The 27,986-nt window shown below is 37.6% G+C and overlaps 2 protein-coding genes across 2 annotated transcripts in view; one reads left to right on the forward strand and one right to left on the reverse strand.

The window, feature by feature from the left end:
• The window catches only part of LRRC9 (leucine rich repeat containing 9), a 102,695-nt gene extending 89,170 nt beyond the window's left edge, over positions 1-13,525 (reverse strand). Inside the window, exons 1-6 of the mRNA XM_082450322.1 lie at positions 9,324-13,525; positions 2,729-3,057; positions 2,247-2,465; positions 1,488-1,628; positions 893-956; positions 537-607 (exon numbers count right to left, since the gene is read on the reverse strand). Coding sequence (XP_082306448.1) covers positions 537-607; positions 893-956; positions 1,488-1,628; positions 2,247-2,465; positions 2,729-2,776 — 543 coding nt within the window. The 5' untranslated portion in view covers positions 2,777-3,057; positions 9,324-13,525. The remainder of the gene's footprint in view (positions 1-536; positions 608-892; positions 957-1,487; positions 1,629-2,246; positions 2,466-2,728; positions 3,058-9,323) is intronic.
• RTN1 (reticulon 1) overlaps positions 11,226-27,986 on the forward strand; it is a 284,575-nt gene continuing 267,814 nt past the window's right edge. The window contains exon 1 of the mRNA XM_082450382.1: positions 11,226-11,289. The gene's annotated coding sequence lies outside the window, so the exon portion shown is untranslated. The remainder of the gene's footprint in view (positions 11,290-27,986) is intronic.

Here is a 27,986-nt window from a genome sequence, read left to right on the forward strand (position 1 = left end):
TTGAGATGACATTTAGAGAAATGGAGAAGGCTGCAGGAGACGAAGGTTCGGTAGAGGGGAAATCAGTTTGAGTTAGGATAGGAGATGTCTATCATTTTGGGTAGTTGTTAGGGAAAGTAGAGATACCAATTTAGGAGTGATAAGTGGATAAAGGTATTTAAAGTTATAAGATGATTAGATTAGAGAATGAATGCAGATAGAAATGAGAAAAGATCTTGGACTAACTTGGGGCAATCCATTTTTTAGATGCTAGGAGAGGATGAAAAACCAGAAAACCAAAGAGGTGTAGCCAGAAAGATGGGAGAAAAACTAAGAGAAAGTGGTATCCTAAGAGCCAAGGAAATAGTTATTTGTTTGGTTTTAATAGTGTCAGATCGTTAGGGCCAATTTAATCAGGTGACTCTCAAATTTCTGGGAGTACTGGGTAGTCCAAAACAAATTACTCTTTAAGTGGGGACTATTTAGTCCATTTTCTGTAAAAAGATGGTTCATGATCCAGGTTGATAAATAAAATAAATAATTCCACTTAAACATACCTTGAAAGAACATATTTGGTTACCAGAAAGGTTTAATCTTTCTAGTTGTTCATTGGGATCAAGACATCGACCTTTAATTTAAAAAAACAAGATGAGAAAAAAGTTAAATTTCTCATTTTACCTCCTGTTCATATCTTGTCATATTTCTGAGTTGTATATGACCATCTTTTCTTGCATATAAATGAGACTAACAGTAACGCTGTATAATTAGTAACCACTGATCAATGGGTAGTATTTTCACATCCTGTAATTATAGATTTAGAAATGCTTTTCAAAGATATTATAAGACTGTACTTTTCATATTGACAAAAAATTATTGTAACATTATCTCATATTCCAAATGAAACTGTACATACCAATGCTGCTTATTAGATTTCCAGCAAGGTTGAGATCACTTAAATTCTTCAAAGTTTGCAAGCCCTAAAATTTTAGACAATATATAATTTAGAAGAAATCATTAAAATCTATGTTTATAAATCATCTGAGCAATCTGGTTAGTTCTCCAGGTGTTCCAAGCACCAGGTGCTGTTTACTTTACAAGCTTAGAAGTAAGTGGGTGCCTCAGTGAAGTCTACTTTGTTCTCTGGAACCTGGAAAGAATTTTTGAAGGAGAAGGGAACAGGGAGGGAAGTAGAGAGGAAAAGAGGAGGAGGAGTAGCAAAAAGAACACATCACACAGAGTGTGTTTAAAATCTTAGGCAAGTTATATACAAAACTTCTCTAAACCTCCTTTTTTTTTTTTAACCTTCAGAGAAGAAATAACACCTTACCTCCCAGACATGGTGGGAGGAGTAAAGAAAATGATGCATACGAAGTTCTCTATATGTTACAATATGCTACATACACATTAGTTCTTCTTAACTAATTAAACTAGTCATGAATATTTCTTGAACATTGTGGTTAAACTCTACAGGAGTTGACTTTAAATATGAATCACTGAAATTATCTTACCTCAATATTTTTAATTGCATTGTGGTTCAGCCAAAGAACCTCCAATCTGGATAATTTCTCTAAATTTTCTATTTTAGAAATTTTATTAAAATATAAGTACAGTTTTTCTAAATTTCTACATTCTTGAATACCTTCAATTTTCTGTTAAAAAAAAAAGAGGAGCCTGAATAGTGTTAACTTGTGTTTTTCTATTAATCCTTCAATAAAGTAGATTTTAAGTACCTTTTCCTTAAAAATCACATTTTCAGAATAGATTGCAAAATCAACACCCAGCAAAATGAACTAAAATATAAAAAATCATACAATCCCTCTGCCTAAATACTATTTTCAATTTTCATATTCTTTTTTAATCAACTTGATACCTATTTTTATATGGTTATAATCATAACCATATACACTTTGCAATATTGCTTTTCAATATAGATGTTATAATTTTCACACAACCAATAGGGTCAAAGTAAACCAATTTCACTACAAAGCAGTACTGGGTATTATTTGATCTGATTTGATTACTAAAAAGTAGAATGTGTCTATGTTTTGTCTCTTTATTTCTATTTTCTCCTTTGTATAAATCTATTTTTATATTTTGCCCATTTATCTGTTTTTGTTTTGTTTTACTGGGCAAAGGGTTTAACTGCAATTCATCATGTATGAATCTATCTGTTTTGATCCATGCCTCAAGCATATACTTCAATGAATTATTTTTCCAAAGCCAAAGAACTTAGCATAACCTTCATGTAAGGTTACGTTTAGACTTACCTCTATGCAGCATTCGGCAATCCAAAGTTCTTTAAGCCGTAAACAAGTTTCTAGTCCTGAAATTTCTTTTATATCTTGAGCAACAATTGTGAGACTTGTTAAATTAGGAAATAATGATAATCCGACTATACGAGGATACCCTGAGAAAAACATTTCCAGTTTTGAAGTATCTGATCCTTCTTGTCCAATCATCTCATAAGATAAACCATTGCATAAACACTGTTTTCAAAAAAGAAATTGGATTATTACCTGTTTAAGATAATAAAAAATTATTTTTGCCATTAGAAATTATAAACTGTCAGTTTCACTGATGTCAGTTTTCACTCACAAGAAGAAAAGTTGTGCCATATATATGATTTTTCTCTACTTCCAAAGATCATGGTGTAGAAGAAATCTCTCGATAAGCTCCAGAAAGGAGTGTAGAAATGCTCCATTTAATATTCTTACAAATGTAGTTGAAAAGAAACCTGGCTTTGACTCACCAGTTCTTTAATTATGTCCTCTTGGTTTAGGTTTTCCCATTCAATCATCTTCCATTAAAAATAAAGGTTAAAATAATATATCTGTTAAGGAAAAGGAAAAGTTGAAATAAGTACTAGAGTCATGCCGTATCATTTAAAGGAACCTTAAAGTTACTTGGGTGGAATTACTCACCTGTGGCTTGACATTTTCCAACAGTACATTACCAAGTATGTCTGGACCCCAAGACAGTCCATTCCATCTCTGAAGTTTTCTCTTAGACAGTTATTTTTTATTCTGAATTTAATTCTGTCTCTCCATAACTCCTCCCCATTCACTGTCATTTTACCTCCTGGGTTCAAATAAAACAAGCATAATTTTTCTTTCACACTATGACCCTTTAATACTTGAAGAACATAGTCATCTCTCAGCTATACCTTCACCTTGCCCTCAGTTCATGTCTTTTAGTTCTCTCACTAGAAGGAGCCCTGGTTTTCTCCCTTGAACCAGTTCCAGTTCATTCATCCTATTATACTACGGTGTTTCAAACTGAATACAGTTCTCTAAGTATAGTTAGCAAAGAAAAGAATCTTCAGGGCTTAGTGACATACCATAGGCATGGTAATAAATGTTTATTAAAATGAATTAGTCAACTTCCTCACTTTAGATGGTATGAACTACTAAATACCTAAGTAGCTTCAATGAAGTTTAACCTAATTTTTCATAATTTTTAATATATTCATTATATTATTCCAGACATATACTATTTAAAAAATATAGGAATCCTGGTTTTAATATGAGGACATGACAAAGCATGATGTAGAAACTGTATTTATTTGTTTATTGTGATTCTACCTTTTACGATAATAACTCCTCCACAGATATGTGTGTACATACATGTGTGTATAGACATAGAATAGAGATATGTATGTGTGTTTATGATTATGTATGCATAAGGAGAAAATATGTAAAGATACATACTAAGTTGTTAACATGAGTTACCTTGGATATAGGTGAAAGCTGGTGTGGTTATAATAGGCATGAGAGGTTGGATGGAGATGGATCTAGGTAAAATTGGGAAAAAAAACCCCTACACTTTAAAAAAAACATGTTTAGTATTGTATAATATGAATATATAACCATTTACTTATTCATTCTACCATTAGTAGACATTTGGACTGTCTCCAGTTTGCAGCTGAATAGTGTTTCCCTGGACATTTTTATTATGCAGGACATAGGTACAGTTTTCTTTGGGGTTTATACCTAGGAGTAGAATGAGAAAGAAACTATTGGTGTACATAACATGAATGATTCTCACAAACACAATATTGAACAAAGGAAGACACAAACACAATGAGTACATACTGCATGACTCCATTCATATGAAATCTGGAAACTAATCTATGGTATTAGAAGTCAAGATAGTTACGACCTTTCAGGGGTGATTGACTAGGAGGAGGCAAAAGATAGGTTCTGGAGTGCTGATGAAGATAAATTTTTTGATCTAGGTGCTAAAAGAATGCATTTACTTTGAGAGAATAAAATTAGATACCTAAGATTTGTGTGGTTTCTACATATATGTTATGAAATTTTACGTAAATGTTTATTTTTTAAAGTATTTATATGCTCACTTTTAATCATTTATGCAAAATTTTATACATGTGCAGGTGTACATGTAAATTAATATTTTAAGGAAAAAAAGATGGTGACTTGAGGCCATGTATTTACCTACCTTCTCTGCTCAAATCTCACTGGAATGACTAGGGAACTAGGAAAATAAGAAAGGAATGTGTAGTAGTGCTAGCAAAAGAGCACTGATGGCCAGAGATGTTGAGAAAGGTCTTTTCAATGAAGATAAAGCAGATGGCATCAGACTGAGAGAAAAAGCCCATCAGTACAGACCAGCCCAAAATTCAAGGTACCAGAGATAGAAATTTTACAAAACTATCCTAAAAAATTCCCCAAACTCAGAGCAGCAGTGATTGGGAAGAAAGTGGCTGTGGGCCATCCAAAGAGACCAAATCAAAGGATTTTGAGATCTGTATCAGGGTAATGTGCACAGCCTATATTTGTACTCAGGCTTTGTAAACTGGGGACATTGCTCCACTATGCTGAAGAAGGGATCCCAGCTCACACCACAAAGAAAAGTACACCCAGAAAGTTATCCTCAGACACTGGAATCTCTGTTCATTCACTCATTCATTCACTTATGCATTGAGGACTAGTATCTACCAGTTAGAGAATAATAGATATGGGAGAAAAGAGAAGACCTCTTTGATAATGTGGAATCTGGGCAAAGAACTGTGGGAAATGAGGCAGTACGGGCTATGAGGAATCTTGGGGAAAAGCATCAAAGCATGGGGAAAAGAAAACACAAAAAAAATTGGGTGAGAGTATACTGGACATGTTTGTAGAATAGCAAGTGAGATGATGTAGCTGGAGCACAGTGAGGGAGATGGAGACTGGTAGGATGTGGGGTCAGAGAGGTTCTGTGGGGTCAGATCATGTGCTATCTTGTAGGCTTTTATGAGGATTTTGGATTTCATTATGAGTAAGGTGGAAAGCTGTGTGAGGATTTTGAATGAAAGAATAACACAAGCTGTCTTAGGTTTCAAAAAGGATCGCCCTAGCTATTTTGTTGAAAATGGACCTTAGGGGTTGAGGGGAGAAGCAAGGAGATCAGTCAAGGGGCAGTTGTAATAACGTGAGCGAGGATGGCAGCTGGAATAGGGTGGTAGTAGTGAGGATGGTGAGCAGTGATTAGATGATGGATCTATATTAAAAGTAATATTGATCATTCCTTCCCTGCTTCCAGTTGGCAACTGTCTCTTTACCCCATTCTTGGACAACCCCCAGATATTACAGCATAGGAGTGGCCAGGCAAGGGAGCACGTAGCAAAGGAACAACCTGAAGGAATTTAGATACTCCATCAGAGGCCCATACAGAGATGCAGGCCACAGTCTTCCCTCCTTAGGTTTACTTGGATGGCACCCCAAGTAAAGCAGGGCTTTGTAGCACCTCTTCTTATCAGAATAGAAGCCCCTACATTCTGGTTTAATGTCTGTGAGCACCAAAGGAAAAGTCTGGCTGCCCACCACCACACAAGGGATAAAACCTACCTTTAACACCCCCAAAGTCAACAAACAGCCATCCAAGTTTTCTAGCCCGCGTCCAAGATATCTATTACAGAAGAAATTAACTGCTCCCTTCGTTATTCACTAAATTATCATGTATACTTGAGCCTAATTTTGGACTTTCGAATCTGCTGTCCCTTACCTCTACCTATTCCTACAGTATTATCCTGTATTAATTACTGTGATTTATGTTGTAAATTTCGACCTCATTTTCTTTTTTGGAAATTTCCAGTTATTCTTTCATATTTATTTTTTCCAAATAAGATTTATGATTATTTTGCATTTAGTTTTTAAAAATTCACTTGAGATTTTGACTGAGATTCGACTGTAAAGATTAATTTAGGGAGAACTTCCATCTTTACAGTATTGAGTCTTCCTCTAGAACAACATATAACTCTCCATTTATTCAAGAAGACTACTATGCATATTTGGGGTACCAACCTTTTCTTTCACTTCACCTTATCTTCCCTTCACCAATGCCCTCACTTAGGAAAAACCTTGTTGTAATTCAATAGTTAATTAGCAAAACAAAATTTAACTTAAAACCCCCAGATTCTATAACTTGCATAACTACATCTGAATTATGTGATTGTGCATAATTAATTATGCATAATTATGGACCTTCCTGGTATTTACAAGTCTTGTATGTTTTCTCCGGTCACAAGTGGTCCCAAGGCTTCCAGTTTCTGATTCCATCAAGAGGTGAGTGTCCTGATGCCCAGCTTGTACCCACTCTCCTGCGCCTTGGGAAAGCTCTTTTCAGGGCCTGCCCATCTAAGAAACTACAGATCTTCTCTAGTTTCTCCAGGGAGCCAGGAGCCACCAGGAGCTTCTATAGCTTTCACGCTTCCAATCTTAAACCTTGGGTTGATCTAGTCACCTCTGCTCTCTGCTTTGGAGTGCTGCTGGAAGATTTCACATAGCCGGTTGGTTATGTGAGTTGAAATCACTGCAAATGTATGGTCTCTAACTTGAGTTGAATCCAACAACAGACATTTTATATTTTCCTCTTCAACTTCCTCTCCTAGGGAGTAGGACTAGAGATACAGATCTGGGATTCACAATGTCTGGACTATTCTAAACTTTCACCACTCTTCTCAATTTCTCTCTCTCTCAGCAGATGATCTTGTCCCCATTTTCACAGAGAACAGTGACACCATCAGATATACACTCCTTAAATTCCCCTACCTCTTAAAATATACAGTTGACTCTTGAACAACGCAGGTTTGAACTGCACAGACCCACTTATATGCAGATATTTTTCCACAGTAAATACTGCAGTACTACATGGTCCATGCCTTATTGAATCCGAGGATAAGGAGGAACGAAGGATAAGAGGGCCGACTATAAGTTATACATGGACTAACCCCCAGTTAATCAGTTCAAGGGTCAACTGTATTTCTTTCACTTTCTGATTCCTGTCTTAGTAAAAGTATTCTTTCTCTTGTCCAAAATGAATCCCTTTTCCTCTGTACTCATCCCATCCTCTTCAGTCTCTTTCAGAACTTTGGTCTGTCAAATTTTCCTTCTTTTCATTTATTCCCCTCTTTCTTTCTCTAGGGTCTCTTTTCTCTCCATATATGAATGTTAGGTCATTACTATCTTTAAAAAAAAGCTCTCCTATCCTGTATTCAATGAACAGCTGATTTTAGATCCCTTTACAGGAAAACTTTTAGATATGTCATTAGTACCATATTATAGCATTAGGAAACATTACAAAAGATATGTAGTCATTAGCAATACTTTAGTACCTGTATTCAGTTCTCAGTTTACTGCAGTCTCAGTGAGGACACCTCAGGCCACTGCAGTTTCTTTTTCCAGGTCAACAATAATCTAATTGCCAAAGACACTAGACATGTTTCAGCTCTCAATTTGACCCTGTCATGGAATCTGATGATGCTGATGGCTCTTTTTCTTCTTTGGGGTGACTTTTTCTCCTTGGCTTCTATTTGTTATGTAAAACCTAATTTTCTGATTAATAGTTTCCTTCTTGGTGAAGAATTACTAATTTTTATCTTCCTCTTTTCTGTGCAACACCCAACTACACACATGGAAAGCTCCACCTGAATGTGTCTCAAACTCAGTATGTTCAAAACTGAACTCTATATTTTCCAGCCAGCCTGCTTCTCCTAATGCATGTTTTCTCCTGGTAAGTGACACCATTCTTCTAATCATCCAAGTCAGAAGCCTGGAACTTATGCTCAACCACTCTTTTATTCTTTCCCCCACTTTTGCTCACTTATTAAATCTTTCTGCATATACCTCTTAAATGTCTATCACGTTGGTGTTTTTTTTTTCCTCCCCTCTATCCAATTGCCTCTGCTTTGATTCAGGCTCTCATCACTTCAACTTAACCGATGCTTTCCCTATAGTCCCACTTCCTGCCAATCGATCCTCTACTCTACCGTGACAGCAACCTCCTGAAAGGGAAATCCACTCATGCTACTCCTCTTGGAAGGTATTCATGGTCTCCAAACTCTAACTCCTGTCTACCTCTCAAGCTCATCAACCACAAACTCCCGGGAACAACACAGGCTCTGGCCACAACTATAGTTCTCTAAATGGCATGGGGTATTTCTCTTCTTTGGCACATGCTGTTTCCCCTCCCTAACTGTCCCTTGACTTTACGGCATACTCCATATACCCTTAAAGATTTAAATCAAGGGTCTTCTCTGAAGACTTTAATTCTCTCTGATAGTATTATAATCATTCTTTTCCTCGTGACTCCAATTAAAGCCAGCATATGCCCTATATACAACACCTGTTCCACTGTATTGTGATGCTTCCAGGTCTTTCCTCCTTGCCAGGTTACATGTTCACTGAAGGCAGGGACAAAGAACCTACCACAGTGCCTGACACATGCTTGGTGTTTGATAAAAATTTGTTGAATGGTTTGAATTAATTGTCATGCCACAGGGTCCTATATGGTATAACTTAAATACTTTCTGTACATGACCAATCAGAGTAGAACAATAATTAGAGTACAAAGGGCAATGTTTCTGTCTGCCATGAGAGCTGGGGAGGGTGTCATTGTGAGAAAATCAAGTTTCTTTTCTACAAACTAGAAGCCCTGTATGGTCAAGTAGTTTCCTCCCTTGGGTACAAATGGATCAGAATCCATCCATTATTACTGATGGGCCAAAAAACGCCCTTCCAGCTCTAGGTGAGCAGTATCAAGTGTGTCCAAGGAGCACTTCGTTCCCTCAGTAAAGGCTGCACAGGTGGCTGTGGGCCACCCTCCCTCTCCTCCTCCTCGTCCTCTTCAGCTTTGCTCTGGCAACCGTGACGGCCTCAGATAAAGTCATGTCACTGTCTCTCATTATCATCACCACTGCACCGTTACAGGGGTCTTTTGACTTCAGCGTTGCTTCTCTCTTGTCTTCCTCCCAGTGTGGCCAGAGAGAGAGGAGAGGGGAGCAAAGACTCCTGGGGCCTGCCTACAGGTGAGGTACTCCCAAAGGCCACCGGGGGATAGTCACTCACCTTATCCCAGAGAGAGGATGGATTCCGGGGCAATCCGAGACAGAACAGAGTCCACTCCCACTTCTTAATCCCTGTCTTGCAGCAGCAGGCACGACACCCTCTCTACCGTGGGGCCTGGTGTGTACACACTACCCCGCTGCGGTTGCCTAGGAAACCCGCCCTCCGCCTCCCGCGACCTCTGGGTGGGAAGGGGGTGAAAGGGGCGGGGAAAGCGGTGGCCGACTCGTTTCTGGATCACGTGGCGGCAAGCTCCAACCAATCAGTAGAGGTCGGGGTCGACCCGGAAGACCCTGCTGGTGCTCCTGGGAAAGGGTGGGGAGCTTCCCGAGCTGCGGGTCACTTGGTCCCTACAGGTAGCTTTTCACCCACCTTCGCCGGATCAGAGGCCCGGACAGGAAGCGACGACTTATGGCGGGGACCTAGTCGTTGCCTCTTCCAGTCCCGGCTCTTTCCTACTGAAAATCTTTGACCTTCATTGGAAGCCCGGAGCCTCGCTGGACTTGAACCCCAAAGACACGACGCTGTGATGTCAAGGCGGCCAGACGGCCGGAACAGGCCCTGATGCCCCCCGCGCGCCCTTGGTCCTGCGGCCCGCCACCGCCGCCCTCCAGGAGTGTAGCTGACTACAGCCCGAAGCCGCTGAGCGCAGAGCGAGCCGAATGGAAGGACAGCGCAGGCCAACGTAACGCCCTAGTGCCGTTTAGAGAAGACATAGGACGTCCAAGGGTCTTCTTGTCGTTCGTCGACAGGCTTTTGAGGGCCGTTTAAGTATTACAAAGTGTACAGGAGGCCAAAAAATTTTACAAAATAAAATTTAAAGAGGGAAAGGAAAGAACTTTTAAAAGAGTGGGCAGAGGGGCTGAGAAATGAACGAACTTAGGCAAATCAAAGTAACTGCAGGTCTCGTTTCATTTCTTAGATCTGCGCTGTCCCACATGGCAACCACTAGACACAGCCACGTGAAATGTGGGTAGTCCGAATTGAGTTGTGCTGTGAAACACACATGGTATTTTGAAGACCTAGCGTGAAAAAAGTATGTATTGATTACATGTTGAAATTATAATGTTTTTTGATATATTGGTTTAAATAAAAATGCCTTATTAAAATTACTGTTTCTTTTTACTTTTTAAAAGCGGCGATTAGGAAATTTTAAATTACATATGATTTCTATTATATTTCTGTTGGAGAGCACTACTATATATTTTGAGGTTAAGTTGATTTGTGTAGAATATTTATGACGTTCAGTTCATGCAAAATAGTGTCTGTAGTGCTCTTTTCCGTCACCAGATGGCTGCCTCATTCAATAGACTATAGTTTAAAACTGCTTTCTCATGAAAAATATGAGTGCAGATTTTTAAATATATTTTCATTTCAAATATTGTATCTGTAATATTGACTGTTTATAAACATACATAAACATAGAAAAAGAAAAAATAATTTTATGTGTACTTTTTTTATTTCACAGAAATTTCAGTTTGTCATTAATTAGTTAAAAATTAATTAAAATATTTATGGTTTAAGGGTTTAAAAAAAGGACCAGAAAAATCTGATTCATATTTGTACTTTTAGTATTATCTTCTCTGAAAATCTAGTTGAACAAGATGACCTGTCTGGGTAAATTTTCATCTTAGAGTGTAAAAACGAGATAACAATAGTTTAGAAATTTAAACTTTTAAATTAAATTAAGAAATTGGATCAGAAATCAATCAGGTGAATTATCTACATCAAGCTTCTCATTTTGGGAGATGCAACTCTTGCATAAAAGTATAGAGATTATCTACTTTGATATTGTTAGAAATTTTTATTGTGACTTTCCTAACCAGTAAAGGACTAGGAGAAGGCTAACATAGTTTTCTTTATATTATATAAATGAGTAATTTTAAGAATGTTATTTCTAGGTAAAGCTCAAGGATTTGGTCAGCAACTGAGTCAGAGTTCCTGTATAGCTGTAGACTGATAACCATTGGTGAGTTGCCAAACTAAAGCCCTTGTCCTAGTAATTCTTAAAGGAAGACTTGCCTGTTAGCATATTCTAGATGGTATTTGGAGCAAAAGGTGATTACAGTTAAAACCAGAGAAAGCATACAGAATCAGTGACCATTCTTGTTAATCTCCTTTTCTCATTTTAAAGCTTCTTTATGATATGGTTTTATGTGTCTGTACCAGAAACAATAGAAGTAGAAGCCACTAAAAGTCAAGCAAAGTAAAACATTCTAAGTGAAATAAGACTTCATTTCATTCATCAGTCTGTTCATACTCCTAGACAAAGGCCAAAACATATAAATTTAAATCTACTTTATTTATGGATAAAGGTATCTTGAACCTGAAAACAATTGGGAAGCTACCTTACCACTGATTATGGCACACTTACCGTGTCACCACCTGAATTAAAGAGGAATTACTTGAACAAAATAGAGGTGACTATAGACCTAAATAAGAAAATCTTTCTTTATTAAAATCTTTTGAATAGATGGTTAAATTGCTTTCCCCCAAAGCCCTATTCTTATTGGTAGAGAACAGTGGAGACATCTAATTACAATTTGGCTTTGTAATGTCTTCAAGTTTAATTCCAGAGAACCAAAAGTCTGGAGATTTCAAATACTAATTTAATTTTTATATTCTTGTTGACATTTGATCCTTATGCAAATGAGTACTTTCCAGTTAATGATTTTATTAGATTATCTGTGAAAATTTGCTGTCACATGTTTAAATTTGATATATCATGAAAACATGAAGGCAGCACAACTTAGGGTTTACTTTGGCAGCGGAAGAGATAATTTTGTGGTGCATATAAAATCATCAGCAGGGGCCCTCTTATTACTCATGTCTGGCAATGAATGTATATTATTCAATTAAAAGGTAGGAATTATCCTGAAATAAAACTTGAATTAGACCAACAGAATGCTATTTCTAATGTCTATCTAAAAAAGTTAAATAATCTTTATCCATGATTTGTTGACATATAATTAATGCACAAGCTTTTCTTAAAAGGCAGCCAGAATGGAACTGTAAAAAGATACTCCACTTCAGACAACGTAACCTCCTTATTTTACCTTCCTAATTCTATTTGTATTTAGCTTTATGGTAGCAAACTGAAGGATAGTGAATTTAAGAAGGGATGGTAGTCTTAATTCGCTAGAGAGCTGACCAGTTCTTTGTGTGGGAGAATTCTTTCCTCTACCTCCTTTCTTTTGTGTCTTTTATTTATTTATAATACCTGAGGCTCAGAAAGTTGATTGTATTCCTCATATCACAGCACATTATCATCATTTGTCTATATAAGGCCCTTGTTTTATTTTATATCCAGTTCCACCCCCATCCCAATAATAGGCATACATTTGATGTTTCTTATAAACCTTGAGTTGTGCATCTATCTTTGAAAAACAGGCAGTACTGTTTTGTGTGTCTGTATTTTTTATTTATAAAAAGTTACTGTGCTATAAATTGTATTTTGATTCTCTTTCATTCAGTGCTATTTTAGGATCTATCCTTGTTTCTGTACATGCAGTTCATTGTTTCTGTATTATGCACATTATTCCATAATATATATCTACCATGTTTTATCTTTCATTTATTGCCCTAGTGATGGGCACCTATTTTGACTACAATAAACAATAGGGTATTGAACAGCCTTGAAATTGTTTTCTTAAGGACATTTTCTCTGGGGTATATGCCAGGAATAGAATTATTGGGCAAAAGGCAAACATATACTTCACTAGATATCATCTGATAACTTTCCAGAATGGCTGTCCCAGATTTCCCTCCCACCAGTAGTGCTTGAGAATTCTCATTCCCCTTTTTGGGGAAATATAATTAAAACCAAAATCTCCTGGCCACCCAGAAAACCTCTCCACAAAGGTAGAAGGAAAAGAAAACAGTTTTATTACTGAATAAACATTAAACCAGAATATGATTCATATCACAGGCAATCCCCTGAAGAGATGGAAGACAGAAAGAAACCTAACCATTTTATATAGCCAAGCAGATACAACCCATCCCATACATGTTCTCAAATGATAACTAGGCCTTAAACAAGAGGACATGACATAGAGAATGGACTTGAGGACACGGGGAGGGGGAAGGGTAAGCTGGGACAAAGTGAGAGAGTAGCATGGACATATATACACTACCAACTGTAAAATAGATAGCTAGTGGGAAGCAGCTACATAGCACAGGGAGATCAGCTCTGTGCTTTATGACCATCTAGAGGGGTGGGATAGGGAGGGTGGGAGGGAGATGCAAGAGGGAGGGGATATGGGGATATATGTATATGTATAGCTGATTCACTTTGTTATGCAGCAGAAATGAACACAGCATTGTAAAGCAATTATACTCCAATAAAGATGTTAAAAGAATAATGATATACTGCAAAGGTGGGAGAGGAGTAAAAACACAGGCTGTATTAAATAGAAGGTCAGGGGGCAGCCAGCACATTCACTAACCCCAGTTCTCATTTGTAATAGGGGAAAAATCTCCCAACCATGATATCTGATCAAATTCCTCCCTCCACACTTCCCCTCCCCCCAGTACCTTACCATCCTGCCTTCCTTAATAATTCTATCAAGTTCTTTTAGCCAGAAACCCCCTTATCCTTGATGTTTCCTCTTAGCAATTTTTTTTTTATCCACTGACCCCTCTTTACCTTGCTCCTTGGCTGTAAGTCCCCACTTGTCCTTGTTGTATTCAGAATGGAGCTCTATACTCATGTTGCTCTTCCCCTATTACAATAGTTCCTGCATAAAATTTACCTTCACCACTTTAATTTCTGTCTGGCTCTGGTTTTCTCTGACACTATCTTCCTTGATGATTCCATTTCAAAAAGATGGCTCCCAGGTCCTTGAGAAAGACATTCCTGGGTTATAAAGTTGGCAAGAGGCTTAGGTTTTTAAAAGGGACAAAGAAAGAATTCGCAATTACAAGTATTCTAAAGAAATGCTCTGAAAGAAAAGGAGGAGAGAAGAGTCTCTTTACCATTTCTATACCAGGGAAAATTAAAATTTTTTTCTTTTTGGATTTGTATTTACCCTTACACCTATATCTTTGCTGAATGTTTAATGTCTGCCTCCACCACTACGCTTTGAGCTCTGTGAGGGCAGGAATCACGTCTCTCTCATTTCCCGTTGTGTTTCCAGCATCTACCTTAGTGGCTGTCACATAGCAAGTGCTCAAGAAAGATTTGTGGAATGTATGAATACCAAGTAATATGCCAAGGGCTTTATATGAACAATCTCTTATTTTGATCACTTTGGTGTATTAGGCCTCTAGAACACAGCCATAGAATCCTATCCCTCCTTCACTTTTGTTGGGAAAGCAAGAGTTAGCAAATAATTTTTTTCGTCTGCAAATTTACAGGAAATCCAAGTTTCCTCCACTTTATGCAAACTAAATACTATATGAAGATTGTGATTTATAAAACCCAAATTGATAATGATAGTTTACCCTAAATGTCCAGCTCCTTTCTCTGGAAGATAGTAGTGTCTCTCCAAAATTCAAGTCCATGTGGAACCTTACAATATGACCTTATTTAGATTTAGGTTCTTCACAGACGTAATTAATTAAGATGCGGTCATACTGGATTAGAGTAGCCCCTAAATCCAATGACTGTGTCCTTATAAGGATGCCATGTGAAGACACAGACACAGAGAGAAAATCATGTGAAGACAGAAGCAGAGATTGCGGTCATGCACCTGCAAGCCAAGGAATGCCAAGGATAGCTGGCAAACACCAGAACCCAGGAAGAAGCAAAGAAGGACTCTTCCTGAGAACCTTCAGAGAGAGCATGACCTTGCCCACACCTTGATTTCAGACTTCTAGCCTTCAGAGCTGTGAGAGAATAAGTTTCTGCTTTAAACCACCCAATTTGTGGTAATTTGTTATAGCAGCTCTAGGAAATAATTGTAGGTACTGTTAGGAAGGGGAAAGTATCTTGCCCAAAGTTATACATACAGGAAGGGATCCAAAGCCAAGCTTGATCAAAGAGCCAGAAATAAGATTAGAGTTGAGGGCAGAGCCGAGTTTGAGCCAGGCAAAGACAAGAAGAGTGTAGCCAGACTTTTCTGCCCCACCTCTGGTATGAGGCAGGTTAAATCATACTAACATCCCTATATACACTTTGACCATCCTGTTGTCTTTCCTAATTCCTGCCCCAGTTGGTCCAGCTCCTCTCCTTCTCTCTATTTCTAATACTACTGCCTTAGTTCAGGGTGGGAAATTTTTTTTTACCAATAGCCTCTAAATTATTTTCCAGCCACTAATCTTTGTCCACTAGCCAATCTTCCTCATTACCTCCACGGTTATGGTCTTAAAAAACAGATCTGGTAAAGTCATGCTTTAACAGACCTCCCATGCATCATCCTTTACATGTGTGTTCATTTGTGCATTCATTAATTCAGCAAATATTTATTGAACTTCCACTGTGAGCCAAGCACTCTTCTAGACACTAGAGATACAGTTAGTGAACAAAATAGCTTAAAATATCTATCTTTATGTAGCTTGCATTCTAATGGAGAAAAGACAAATAAGTAAAATGTACAGCAGGTTGCTAGAGATAAGTGCTAAGAAGAAAAGTAAAGAAGAGAAAGGAGATAAGAAGTGTGTGTGTGTGTTTATGCAATTTCAAATTGGATGTCCAGGGAAGGCCACTGTCAGTAGATGATATCTGAGTAATGACTGGAAGGAGGCGAGGCATAAGTCATGATGATGTCTGGGGAAGACTATACAGGATTGGATGTGGGGTATGAAAAAACAAGAGTATGATTCTAAGGCTTTGACCTGAGCAGTTGTAGAAAAGACATGGCATTTTCTGAAAAGGGAAAGCTGCAAATGAAACAGGTTTTAGGGGTGGGAGGATATTAAAGCATAGACTTGGATATTTTAGGTTGAAGATTCCTATTAGAAATGCAAGTAGAGAAGCTGAGTAAGAAGTTGGACTTATGAGTCTGGAGTCCAGGAGAGAGATCCAGGCTGGAAATACAAATTTCATCAGCCTGAAGATGGTATTTAAAGTCATTAGACTGGATTAAACTTCCAAAAGAGTAGGTGTGGGTAGAAAAGAGAAGAGGTTGAAAGATTAAGCTGTGGGACACTTGAATACTTAAGTTAAGAGAGATGAGAAAGAACCACCAAAGACTAAGAATCTTAGCCAAAAAAATGGGAGGAAAACCAGGAAAGTATGGTGTTCTAGAGCCAAATGAAGAAAATTGAGTAATGATAGGTCAAGGAAGATGAAGCCTGAGAATTGAGGTCATTGATGCTACCAAAAAGGACAGTTTCTAAGGAGTGGGTTCAAGAAGAATGGAAGGAGAGAAATTGGAGAACATGAGTATTACAGAAAACTCTTTCAAGGAGTTTTGCTATAAAAGGAAGAAGAGAAATGGGGGCATAAGCTAGAGGAGAAGTAGGGTCAATGAAGATATTTTTCAAGTTGGGAGAATAACAGCATGCTTTTAGGCTAATGAGAATGATCCAGTGGGGACCAAAAAGTATCCAGGAGATAGAGGGAGAATTGTTACAGCAACATCCTTGAGGAGTTGAGAGAAGGTGGGTGCACTCAGGTCACAGGGTTAGCCCTAGCTAAGAGCTTGGACAGGAGATCAGGTACAGTGGATTTGTACAGAAGCAGGTGGGTAGGTATACGTGGTGGTAGAGGTGTGTAGAAGCCTTCTTTTCATGGATTCAGTTTTCTCAGTGAAGTAGAAAGAAGGTCATCTGAGAGTAAGAATTTGGAAAGATGTTGAGGTTTGATGAGAGATGAAAAAGTACAATGTAATGATCCAGGTGAGTGAGTGGACTAGGGCAACAGCGTATGATTGCCTAACAGCATTACTTTCTTATGAATTTAGTGATCAGGAGTGTAAGTGATACTTGTCAGTATGGTTGTGATTTTCCTCCATCTACAGTGAGCTGTGTGGCTGCTAGCATGGAAGATAAGAAGAGTTGAATTTGGCCAGATATATGCAGCAAAGTGAAAGAGCGTGGATAGCTTGAGAGTGTATTCACAGGAAGGTTAATAGTGATTGACCTTGGAATTTAAGCTGGGTGTGGAAGGAAGTGACTTCATGAGGAAGGTAAGGGGATAAGAGTGGTAGGATCTATGGATTATGAATACCAGTGGGGCCACACAAGAAAATCCCCAATTTTTAGCACTTCATAAAATACAAGCTCAAATTACCTCTTGCTTCCTCAACCCCACACCCCACTTGGCAGCAATTCCTCCATCCACACCAAACTTATTTCCAGAGTATTGCAAGGCCTTGCACCACATTACCCTTTTGTACCTACTAGTTCCTAGGCCTCAAATGCTTTTTTCCCCTTCCTGCCTACCTTATCCTACAAATCCCTTTCAACACCTTCACTCAATACCCCAGCAGAGTAAGCTGTTCTCTCTTCCCAACTTGCACCCAGGTCTTGGTTCATGCTTCCATTACAGATATAGCACATTTATCTACGGTGAGTCTCTTCAACCAGACTGTGATCTTTATGAGTCAGGGCTACATCTCATTCATCCTTGCATTTCTGTAGATAATAACAAAGTAGAAACCTAAAAATAATGCCTGAATGAATAAATGAATGAATGAATACTACCAGACTAAAGAACCACCACCTTAGTCTAAACCAAAATAGACTGCAAACCTATTGTTTGCAAACCTATCCGATTATTAGAATCACTTGTAGAATGTTTTTAAGATTCTAAGGACATATCCCAGAGAATACCATTCAGTAGGTTTAGAGTAAGGTTCACAAATTATGTTTTAAAAAGTTTTCCAGATGCTGTTAGTAATCAGTCATGTTGAGATACCTTAGCTAATTATCAAGCTCTAACTAGAAGCTGATTCAATGATGAAGAAATTAGCTTCTTTATCTCTTTATTTTCCTTAGAAAAAATACAAGCATCCTTGATAAAAATGTCCATTATCCCACTTTCCTTTCTCCAAAAAACTGGTAAAAAAATTAACACTAAGATGATAGTTAACACTAAGAATTGATAGTACAATACTTCTCCCAGGGAAAGATTCCTCTTGTGGCACAATTTTAGGTTTCTGGAAAAAAAATTCTTTTGGCAAGGGAGTTTATTAACCTGGAATCTTTTTGATGTTAAGTGAAGAAAATCCAATTCAAATGTTTAAGAAAACTGAAAAAAATTGACCTTCACAAGCAACAGGTCAAGTGTCCAGGGGTAGGAATAGGTTTAGGCAAAGCTACACATCCAGGATTCATTCAAATGAAAATATCTGGACTCAGTTTCTTCATGACTCTGATCTATTTTAATCAGCTTTATTTTCAGAGAGGAGCATCTCCACATAGTGCCATCTGCCAGCTTAAGGACCCTAATGGAAAGAGGGGGCCTTTTTCCTACCAGTTTCAACACAAGTTCTGGTATTCAAGCCTGATTGGCCTAACTTGGGTCATATGCTCAACTGGAATGCTCTGATTGGCCTGGGCTGAGGGGTGGGGTCAGGTCCACCAGAATCTCAGGTGTACTGTAAGAAGAGAGTTGATACCTTGAAGGAAAATTGAGGTGTTCTTACCAGAATGTCGAATGCTGGGAAAGCAAAACCAGCAGATGTGCACTGTAGAGAGAGTGGCTGTCCCCACAACCTTTATATCACAATGTGTAGGTAAGCATTACCCCCACATACACCAAACCAGGGCTGCTTTGACTTTGTATAGATTTATCCTCATTTCTTTTCCATCTGTAGTATTTTACAGTAAAATATTTGAGAAGTTAAGAGAGCAAATGTGAGACCCCCACCCCTCTTCCCCACCCCCAATCTACTGCAGGAGATTTGCTCCTGATTTCATCTGTTGGTGCCCCCAGATTAGTTGGAGGCAGCAGTTTTGCCTAAGTGAATCACCTGAATAGACCCAAATTTTCCATCGAGTGAGCTCTAGCAAGATCTAGTGGGAATAGGGGATGTTAGTGAGCCTTTCTCTACAGATACACAATGATTCTCCCAATGACTTTTCCAGCATTAAAGCTGATATTTTAATCTCCAGTTATCTGTCTCATGTCTATTTCCCAGTTGGTTCCAAGCTTGGGAAGGAAAGAAAAAGGTATTATTTATTTGCTTTTTAAAGCCTAATTCTATAGTTTGGGTTAAGTGTACTTTTGTATAATCCAAATGTTTGTAATTTAAAATGAATATTGACACTGGAAAAAAAAAGAGTATTCCATTAGTCAGAATATGGAACTCTTTTTTCATTTTGGGAAAATGAAAGTTTGCTATACTGTTACTACAGGCCTACCTCTTAGCCACGTGTACACAAAGATGACAGTATCTGTAGAAATTAGAGCCAGCCTACATAGAAACACTTGATTTGCTTTACAACCCATGGCTAAAGTACACATGTGTTCACTTGACAAGAGATCTTGGAAAAAGATGTAACACTGTTATTAAATACAGAGAACTCTGAGACAATTACTAGTTGTGGCCAGCACCATTTTGCTAGCTATGCCAGAATGATCATTATATGAGCCAACCTGCAAACACAACACCTGAATAGAAGCAGAATTTTAATTGTGCAAATACAAGATGAATACCAAGCTGAACATTAGATTATAATTAACTTTAAATGACCCTCTTAAATCAGATACAGGACCTCAAAAATAAGCCATTCATGCCCTTGAAAACATTAGTAACATACGGTAAAAGTAAATACATATATGTTAATGTCTCATATGTATTTTCATTTATATATATGTATTTATACATATACTGAAGAATTTTACCTAAGATAGTGGATTTTGTATCAGAGTTATCAGAGTTAAAAAATTTTTGTGCTTATGAGACCTTGGCCATTTAATTCACCTTTTGTCTTAAAACAGAGTCACATTAAAAATCGTCCCAGATACTCTTTATTTAAAAGATATGTTAGCAATCTTTCAGTTTAATTTAAAAAATCCCCGTTGACAGAATGTTTACCCCTAAGCCTGACCTAAATCTGAAATGCTATAGACTCTGCCTTTTTTTGTCTGTTTTCATCTTCAGTGAAGACAGCTACTGACCCCCATATTAAAAAGTTTGTATTCTAGATCAACCCTGTTCAGTAGAAATAAAATGTGGGCCATATATGTAATTTTAGTTTAAAAATATTTATTGATTGATTGATTTAATGATTTACTTATTTATTATTGAAGTTTAGTTGATTTACAATATTATATTAGTTTTTGCACAACATAGTGATTCAATATTTTTATAGATTATACTCCATTTAAAGTTATTACAAAATAATGGCTATATTTCCCTGTGCTGTGCAATATATCCTTTTTGCTTATCTATTTCATACATAGTACTTTGTATCTCTTAATCTCATATGCATATATGTAATTTTAAATGTTCTATTAGCCATAGTAAAAAAGTAAAACAAACAGGTAAAATTAATGTTTTTACAGTATTTAAAAAATCACATTTATTATCATCAGAAAAGTCTTTTTTTTTAATTGAGGTATAATTGACATACAACATTATATTAGTCTCAGGTGTACAATGTAATGATTTGATATTTGTATATATTGTGAAATGATCACCTCAGTAAGTCTAGTTGATATCCATCACCATACTTCGTTACAGAATTTTTTCTTTTGATGAGAACTTTTAAGATTTACTCTTTTAGTAACTTTCAAATATGCAATACAGCATTATTAACTATAGTTGCCGTGCTGCACATTACTTCCTCATGACTTATTTACTTTATAACTGGAAGTCTGTATCTTTTGATTCCATTTACCCTTTCATCACTCCTCCCCCCAACCTCCACCTCTGGCAACCACCAATCTGTTCCCTGTATCTGTGAGCTTGGTTTTCTTTTGTTGTTGTTTGTTTTTGATTCCATATGTAAGTGAGATCATACAGTATTTGTCTCTCTCTGTCTGACTTATTTCGCTCAGCATAATGCCTCAAGGTCAATCCATGTTGTCACAAATGGTAAGATTTTATTCTTTTTCTTGGCTGAGTTTTACATATGTATATATATATCTCACATTTTTCTTTATCCATTCATCTATCAGTGGACACGTCGGTTGTTTCCATATCTTGGCTCTTGTAAATAATGCTGCAATGAATGTGGGGGTCCATATATCTTTTCAAGCTAGTGTTTTTGTTCTCTTCAGACATATACCCAGAAGTGGAATTGCTGGATCAAATGGTAGTTCTATTTTTAATTTTTTGAGGAACCTCTATACTGTTTTCCACAATGGCTGCATCAATTTACATTCCCATCAACAGTGCTCAAGACTTCCCTTTTTGCCATATCCTTGACAACACATATTTCTTGTCTTTTTGATGATAGCCATTCTGATAGGTGTGAGGTGGTATCTCATTGTGGTTTTGATTTGCATTTCCCTGATGGTTAGTGATGTTATGCATCTTTTCATATGTCTGTTGGCCATCTCTATGTCTTCTTTGGAAAAATGTCTATTCAGATCCTCTGCCCATATTTTAATTGAATTATTTGGTTTCTTTGCTATTCAGCTGTATGAGTCCTTTATGTATTTTGAATATTAACCCCTTATCATACATATGATTTACAAATATTTTCTCCCATTTACTATGTTGCCTTTTCATTTTGTTGATGGTTCCCTTTACTGTGCAGATGAAATTAATTTTAATCATATTTTTTAACCCAACATATCAAAATATTTTCATTTCAACATCTAATCAATATAAAACATCATTAATGAGTGATTTTACATTCTTTCTTTCATATGAAGTTTTCAAAATCCAGTGTATATTTTATCCTTGCAGTATATCTAAATTCAGACTAGCCACATTTCAAGTGCTCATAGACACACCTGTGAATAGTGGCTACCATATTCAAATGCGCAATTCTAAATGATTGTTTTTAATTTTTTAATTTAGAATTTAGATAAATATTAAACTTAGGTTTGGCTGCAGTGAAAGAAGACACAAAATAATCATGGCTTTATAAATATAGAAGTTTATTTCTCTCTCATACAAAGTTGGGAAATAGTGGTCTGGGATTAGTAAGGTGTCAAGGACCCAGCTTTTTTATCTTGTTGCTTTGTACGGCCTCTATTAATAAGATCACCTCATGGTCTAAGATGCTTGCAGCAGAGAGGAAGAAAGAGAAGGCGGAAATTTCATATGATAGTCATATACCATCAGCCAGAACTTAGTCACAAGTCCACAGATAGCTGCAATGGGATGGATGAAAATTTTAATGTTAATTTAAGGTAGCCCTATATCCATCTTAAAATTGGAGATTTTACTACTGTAGAGGAAAAGGAAATGGATAATGAGGGGAAACCAGTAGTCTTTATTTCAAGAGGGTCTTTGAAAACTCAATAGATTTTTGAGGAGATTGTCTTGAATATACTCATCACTGTTTGGAAGTGTAACAAGACATCTTTAGGGTTATATCTACTTCAATAGAATTTACCAACAAATTTGTTAATTTACTGGCAAATCTACTGACATTTAACATTCCAGAAGATAGAGATCCAAATGGGTTGTGTGACCTTAGAACTATAACAGTACGGTGTGTAACATTCAGAGAGGCTTCTGCTACAGTAAAAAGGTCCCCTCTGTCTTGGCTTATAGCCAGATCGCTTGAGATGCCTTTTCTTATTCCAGCTTCCCAATCTTATATTCATACATGCACATATTTAAATGCCTAGTTATTAAATTTGAGTTGTTATGTGTTCAAGAAATGTATTAAATTGAGAAGTTCTCTAAATGTGGAATAGTTTCTGGAGAAAAAATGGGCTAAGTGGAGGATGGACTCCATTTCTCCTTTTTTGGCAGGTTTGCTTTTTTACCATTTAATCATTTTGTTAGGTGTTTTTTTTCTTACTAAATATCTCTAAATATCCAGAAGGCAAGGGCCTATATTTTATTGCTTTTGTGTTTCCCAGACACAACTTTAGTAGAGTATTTGAATAAGCAGATATTTGATATTTCTAATTAAAATGCACCACTACTCTAAGGCTATGAAATCTAGGGCAAATATCCAAGGATCAAGGATACAGATAGTACAAAAAACTCAAAGCCATACTTTTCCTGCTCTTCTTCAAAATCAGTTTGCCTACTTTCTCAAGATATATCCTAACAGTTGAAATAAAAATTCTCTCATTCTCCATCCCTCAATCAATACTCTTAACTTCTGGTCCAACAAAAAGCATCACTGTTTCTGGAAAATTATTTAAATTGTGTGGAGACTTGAAGCCTGGTGATAAATAAATGGGTTTCCAGATAAGTTTTTATGGCACCTTAGAGTGACTTCAATAATCTAAACGGGTGCAGCAAAATTCTCAAAATGAATTCACTTTTATTTAAGTTAGTAAATGAATGCATTAGTAGACAGTTTAGGTTTGTCTGAGAAAGGGAAGGAGAGAGGAACCAACCAGGGGAAGTAAAATGTCATACAATAAAATAAATGGGAAAGAAACATCAAGTCAGCTTGAACCTCACTGTAATTTTCTCCACTAGACTGGGCAGCTCTCAGAGGACAGGGTCCCTCTCTCAGGCTTCTCCTGCCTTCAGGCCTCAGGAGCACACTTGCCACTGAGTGGTTACTCAACACATGTGTGTCGTGAAATGACAGAACAGTTAAGACTCCTTCTCATTACAGTGGCCCCAAGAAATAACTCCTGAAGTGCTGCCAATATGCTTTTACTAACCAAAGTTGGTGAGTTAAAAAGATATCTGAATAAAAATGATGATTTTAAAGGGATCACATTTGCCTTTCCCACATCAAACTCTTTTTAGTAAGTGTAATCATGGTTGCTATTCTCATTTAAAACTATTTCAGCAGCCGCTTGATCAGATTCAAAGGGAAAATAAATGAGAAAAGATTTAAGCCCCTTCTAAAGTTGTAGATCAGAGAATGGAGAAGAAAGGATAAATGAGATGATTGCAGACGAGATCTTTGTGTTCTTCAGTTGTAGATGTTTCTCCTTCCCCTGAATGCACTTTATATCTTTAATTCTTCACTTTTACTTCTTCCTAATTCAACTGAAGTGATTATTGAATTCATCTGCAAACCTTGTTTTGAATGCCTCAATTCTTTAAGTTGCCGTTAAGAATTTTCCTGCTGGATATCCCATTTAAAGGAAAAAAAGCCAAGGCTTATTTTTTCAAGGCTTTTAAAATATTCTTAGATTTTGTCGCTAATTTTCTTCCCTTAGGTTTTATTCCTCAGTTCAATTTAAATGAATTGCTAATCATTAGGAATATTATTAAAGCCATAAATACAATGACTCAAATGAGTGCTATGCCAGATATTGATGAACAGCTGTAATGAGTGACTGACAGGCATTTCAAATCACAAGTTTATTGTGTTTCTTTTATTTTTGTAATAATAATACACTTGACTAATTTGTAAACTATCCCTATCTTTCCCCATTTTCTAGAATATCAAAGCTTATTTATACTAGAGAGAGCTTTTAATTTAGAATTTCACCACAAAAAAATCTCTTAATTAGAACAGCAATACTCAACATTTTGGTCTCCTTTATACTGTTAAAAATTATTGAGGACCGCAAAGAACTTTTGTTTATGTGAGTTATGCCAATTGATATTTACCATTTAATTCAAAATTACAACTCAGAAATTCAAAACATGTTTATTAATTTATTTTAAAAACATTTCATGCTAACATAAACAACATATGTTTGTGAAAGATAAGTGTACCTTCTGAAAGAAAAGCTTTGGTGAGAAACAAAGCAATGTTTTACATGTTTTAAAAATTCTTTAGTGTCTGATGTAAGGGAAGATATTTGGATTCTCATACCTGCTTTTGCAGTCAATCTGTTACAGAATCTCAGATCATGTAGCTTCATGCACCCATGAGAGGATGAGAGTGAGAGGCAAATAATAACTTAATATTGTTATGAAATCAGTTTTGACCTCACAAACCCCAAGAGTCACTGGCCACACATTGAGAACCACTGGCTTAGAACAATATTTGGCCCATGAAGAGAAAAGGTGCAATGTCTATAATTGAAAGTAAATAAATTTAGAATTCTAAGCCTAGATTAAAATTTAAATTCTGAAAAATTCCACGTGTTTGACACTGCTGAGTGCCAGTAATATAAGGATAGATACACACATGGAGCAGAACTTTAAAAAATAGTCTTCAGAAGTTGTCATTTGTGATCTTACTGTTTCAACTAGTTACCACTGTCATATTGCCTAATAGAGTCAGATCAAGGTTTTGAATTCTAACTTCAGAACTGACTGGCTTTGTGAATGTGGGCCAGTTACTTCACTCCTCTAAGCCTCTAAGCCTTAGTGTATTCATTTGTGAAATGGGAAAAAGTGCCTGCACTGCAGAATTGTAAGGATCAGAGGGTGTGTGTGTGTGTGTGTGTGTGTGTGTGTGTGTGTGTGTGTGTGAAGCCAGAGAGCTAATAGCTGTGACTATAAGGATTAAACTTACAGTTTGGGACAGATTTTGATGGACAGCCATGTTGAATTCCACCTGAAAACAGGTGGGGGCAGTGGTGAACTGCATGAGTTGGGAGGCTTTGGCAAACCTTAGCTGCAGATGGACTGCTAAGACCCTACTGAAAGAACGTCAAGCCAAATGCAAGCAAGATGCAGCGATGGCATCAGAGGAGTGTGCACATCAGTTACAACGAGTACAGGGACACAGAAACCAGGGTGAACCCAGGGATGAAAGCCGAAGAGCAAGGTGCCATGTAACTAGAGTGGAGAGTCAGATCAAGGCCAGGAACTAAGAACAAGTAAGGACCTAGAGAGGGTGCAAAGAATCTTGAGAGATAGAAGTCAGGTCCTGGTTGAGCTTAGTGAGGGATGAAACCCTTTGAGGTGATGGCCTGGGCCAGTCACACAGCCCCGGCCTTATCTGAAAGACAACCTGCCCCAGTGTTGCCATAGAGAAGGGGGGCGAATTGGGGGCTTTTACCATGCTTCCACCCAGGCACAAGATGGATCTGGCCTGGGTGAAGTGAATATTTTCCCCTGCTTCAGCCCCTCTTCCCCCTTCATTTTGTAACAGCAGTGCTTTTTCCTGTGGAGAACTCATTCCAAATAGAAAAATAGCTGACCCACCTAGGGTGATCAATCTTCCAGGTTTGCCTGGAACTGAGGGGATTCCCTAGTACATAGACTCTCAGCTTTAAAACTGGAAGAATTCCAGGCAAACTGGGACAAGTTGGTCATCCTGCCCTACATTATAACCAACCCTCTTTCTAAAGGACCTCACATATCACCCCAAATCAAGGTGATGGAAGTCCTCCCCAGGGCATTCTCCTCAGAGCTATCAGCAAAGATGGTGCTATTGCTCCTGGCTGGACTAAGTTAGTGGGATGGATGTTATGATCTGCCAATGGTCATTTCACCCACTACAGGGAGAATTTCTGTCCGAGAGATAAAGATGAATCCTGATCCCTGATGATCATCTCAGTCCAGCTGAGCCTGAACTTATAAATTCTCTCTTCTGCACCAGGAGAGATTTAGAACAAATGAATGGACCTTTGGCTTAATCTTTGGACAATTGGATGCTGTTCTCGGTTGTAACAACCTGTTTTTGTCCTTATTGGAAACATGGCCCTCTTCCAAATAATACTTTCAGGCTTTCTGTGCTTTGGTTCTTAAGGGCTTCTTCTCCCATATCATATAATTTTGGCTCGTTAGATGGGCAAGGGATAGGGAGTGGAAAATTTGTGTAATAAGTTCGTGAAAATGCTGAGTCAGGGCTGAGTTAGGAAAGATGCTTCCACAGCTGTAATTTTCAAGTTTTAGTGGATATAAGAATAATTTGAGGTGCTTATTTCCAGTGAATCTAACTCAGTAGGTCTGGGGTAGGACCCAGGAATAAGCATCTTAAGCAAGAATGTCAAGTGATTCTGATGTAGTTGGTCTCTAGAACATACTTTGAGAAATATTCCTCCATGATATGTTCAGAACAATATGCTTGGGGGGAGGAAAGACCCTGATAGTCTGGGTGTACTAGAATAGATGCAAGGTGGACCATCTTTGTGGTTTTTAAATGTCTTTTGGGCCTTTAATGATGCTTGGCTTATTTTCCTTAAGCAGTTTGGTAAGCTTGGAAGTCAGGATGAAGAAATATGGAAGAAAGTATATTTATATATCCTTCCCACGTCTCTCCTGTAATCTTTCACAAACCCCAAAAGTACTACCAACTGTTGGAGCTTGGTGGCCTGCCCCAATCATGCATGTCAGGGAATGTCTTGAGGGAAGATGATTCCAGAGAATTGACCTTTACAGTCTCATATTTGGGTTGATTCAGCTCATCAAAGAGCCAGTGTTGCCAGCAGCAATTCAGGGTCATATGAGAGAATGGGCCAGAACTCCCTGGAGTTGTGAAAACAGTCATCCAGAATATGATTGAACCCCAATCCAACATGTAAAGAATGGTGTTCCTCAGCTGGGGCATTGTCACAGACTGGTTGGAAGGAAGTCTCAGAATACTTGAATCTGTATTCTCAGAGGGATGAACATACCCCATCAGAAGTGGGACTCCCAGCACCAGGGTGGTAGCTTCCATGGTACTATAAGTGTACTGGAAGTTTTGATATTCTCTGCATATCTCAGGGACACTTTGCTTGGCTGCTGGTTTTTGGACAGAGTCCAGGAAAACCATAGACCTTGTTAGGGGAGCAAAATGCCAGCTCTCAGGCAGACCACAAATTTTGAAACCTAGGAAAAAGTGGGATAT

Source organism: Balaenoptera physalus, assembly GCF_965194825.1.
Source record: "Balaenoptera physalus genome assembly, chromosome: 2".
Taxonomy (NCBI): domain Eukaryota; kingdom Metazoa; phylum Chordata; class Mammalia; order Artiodactyla; family Balaenopteridae; genus Balaenoptera; species Balaenoptera physalus.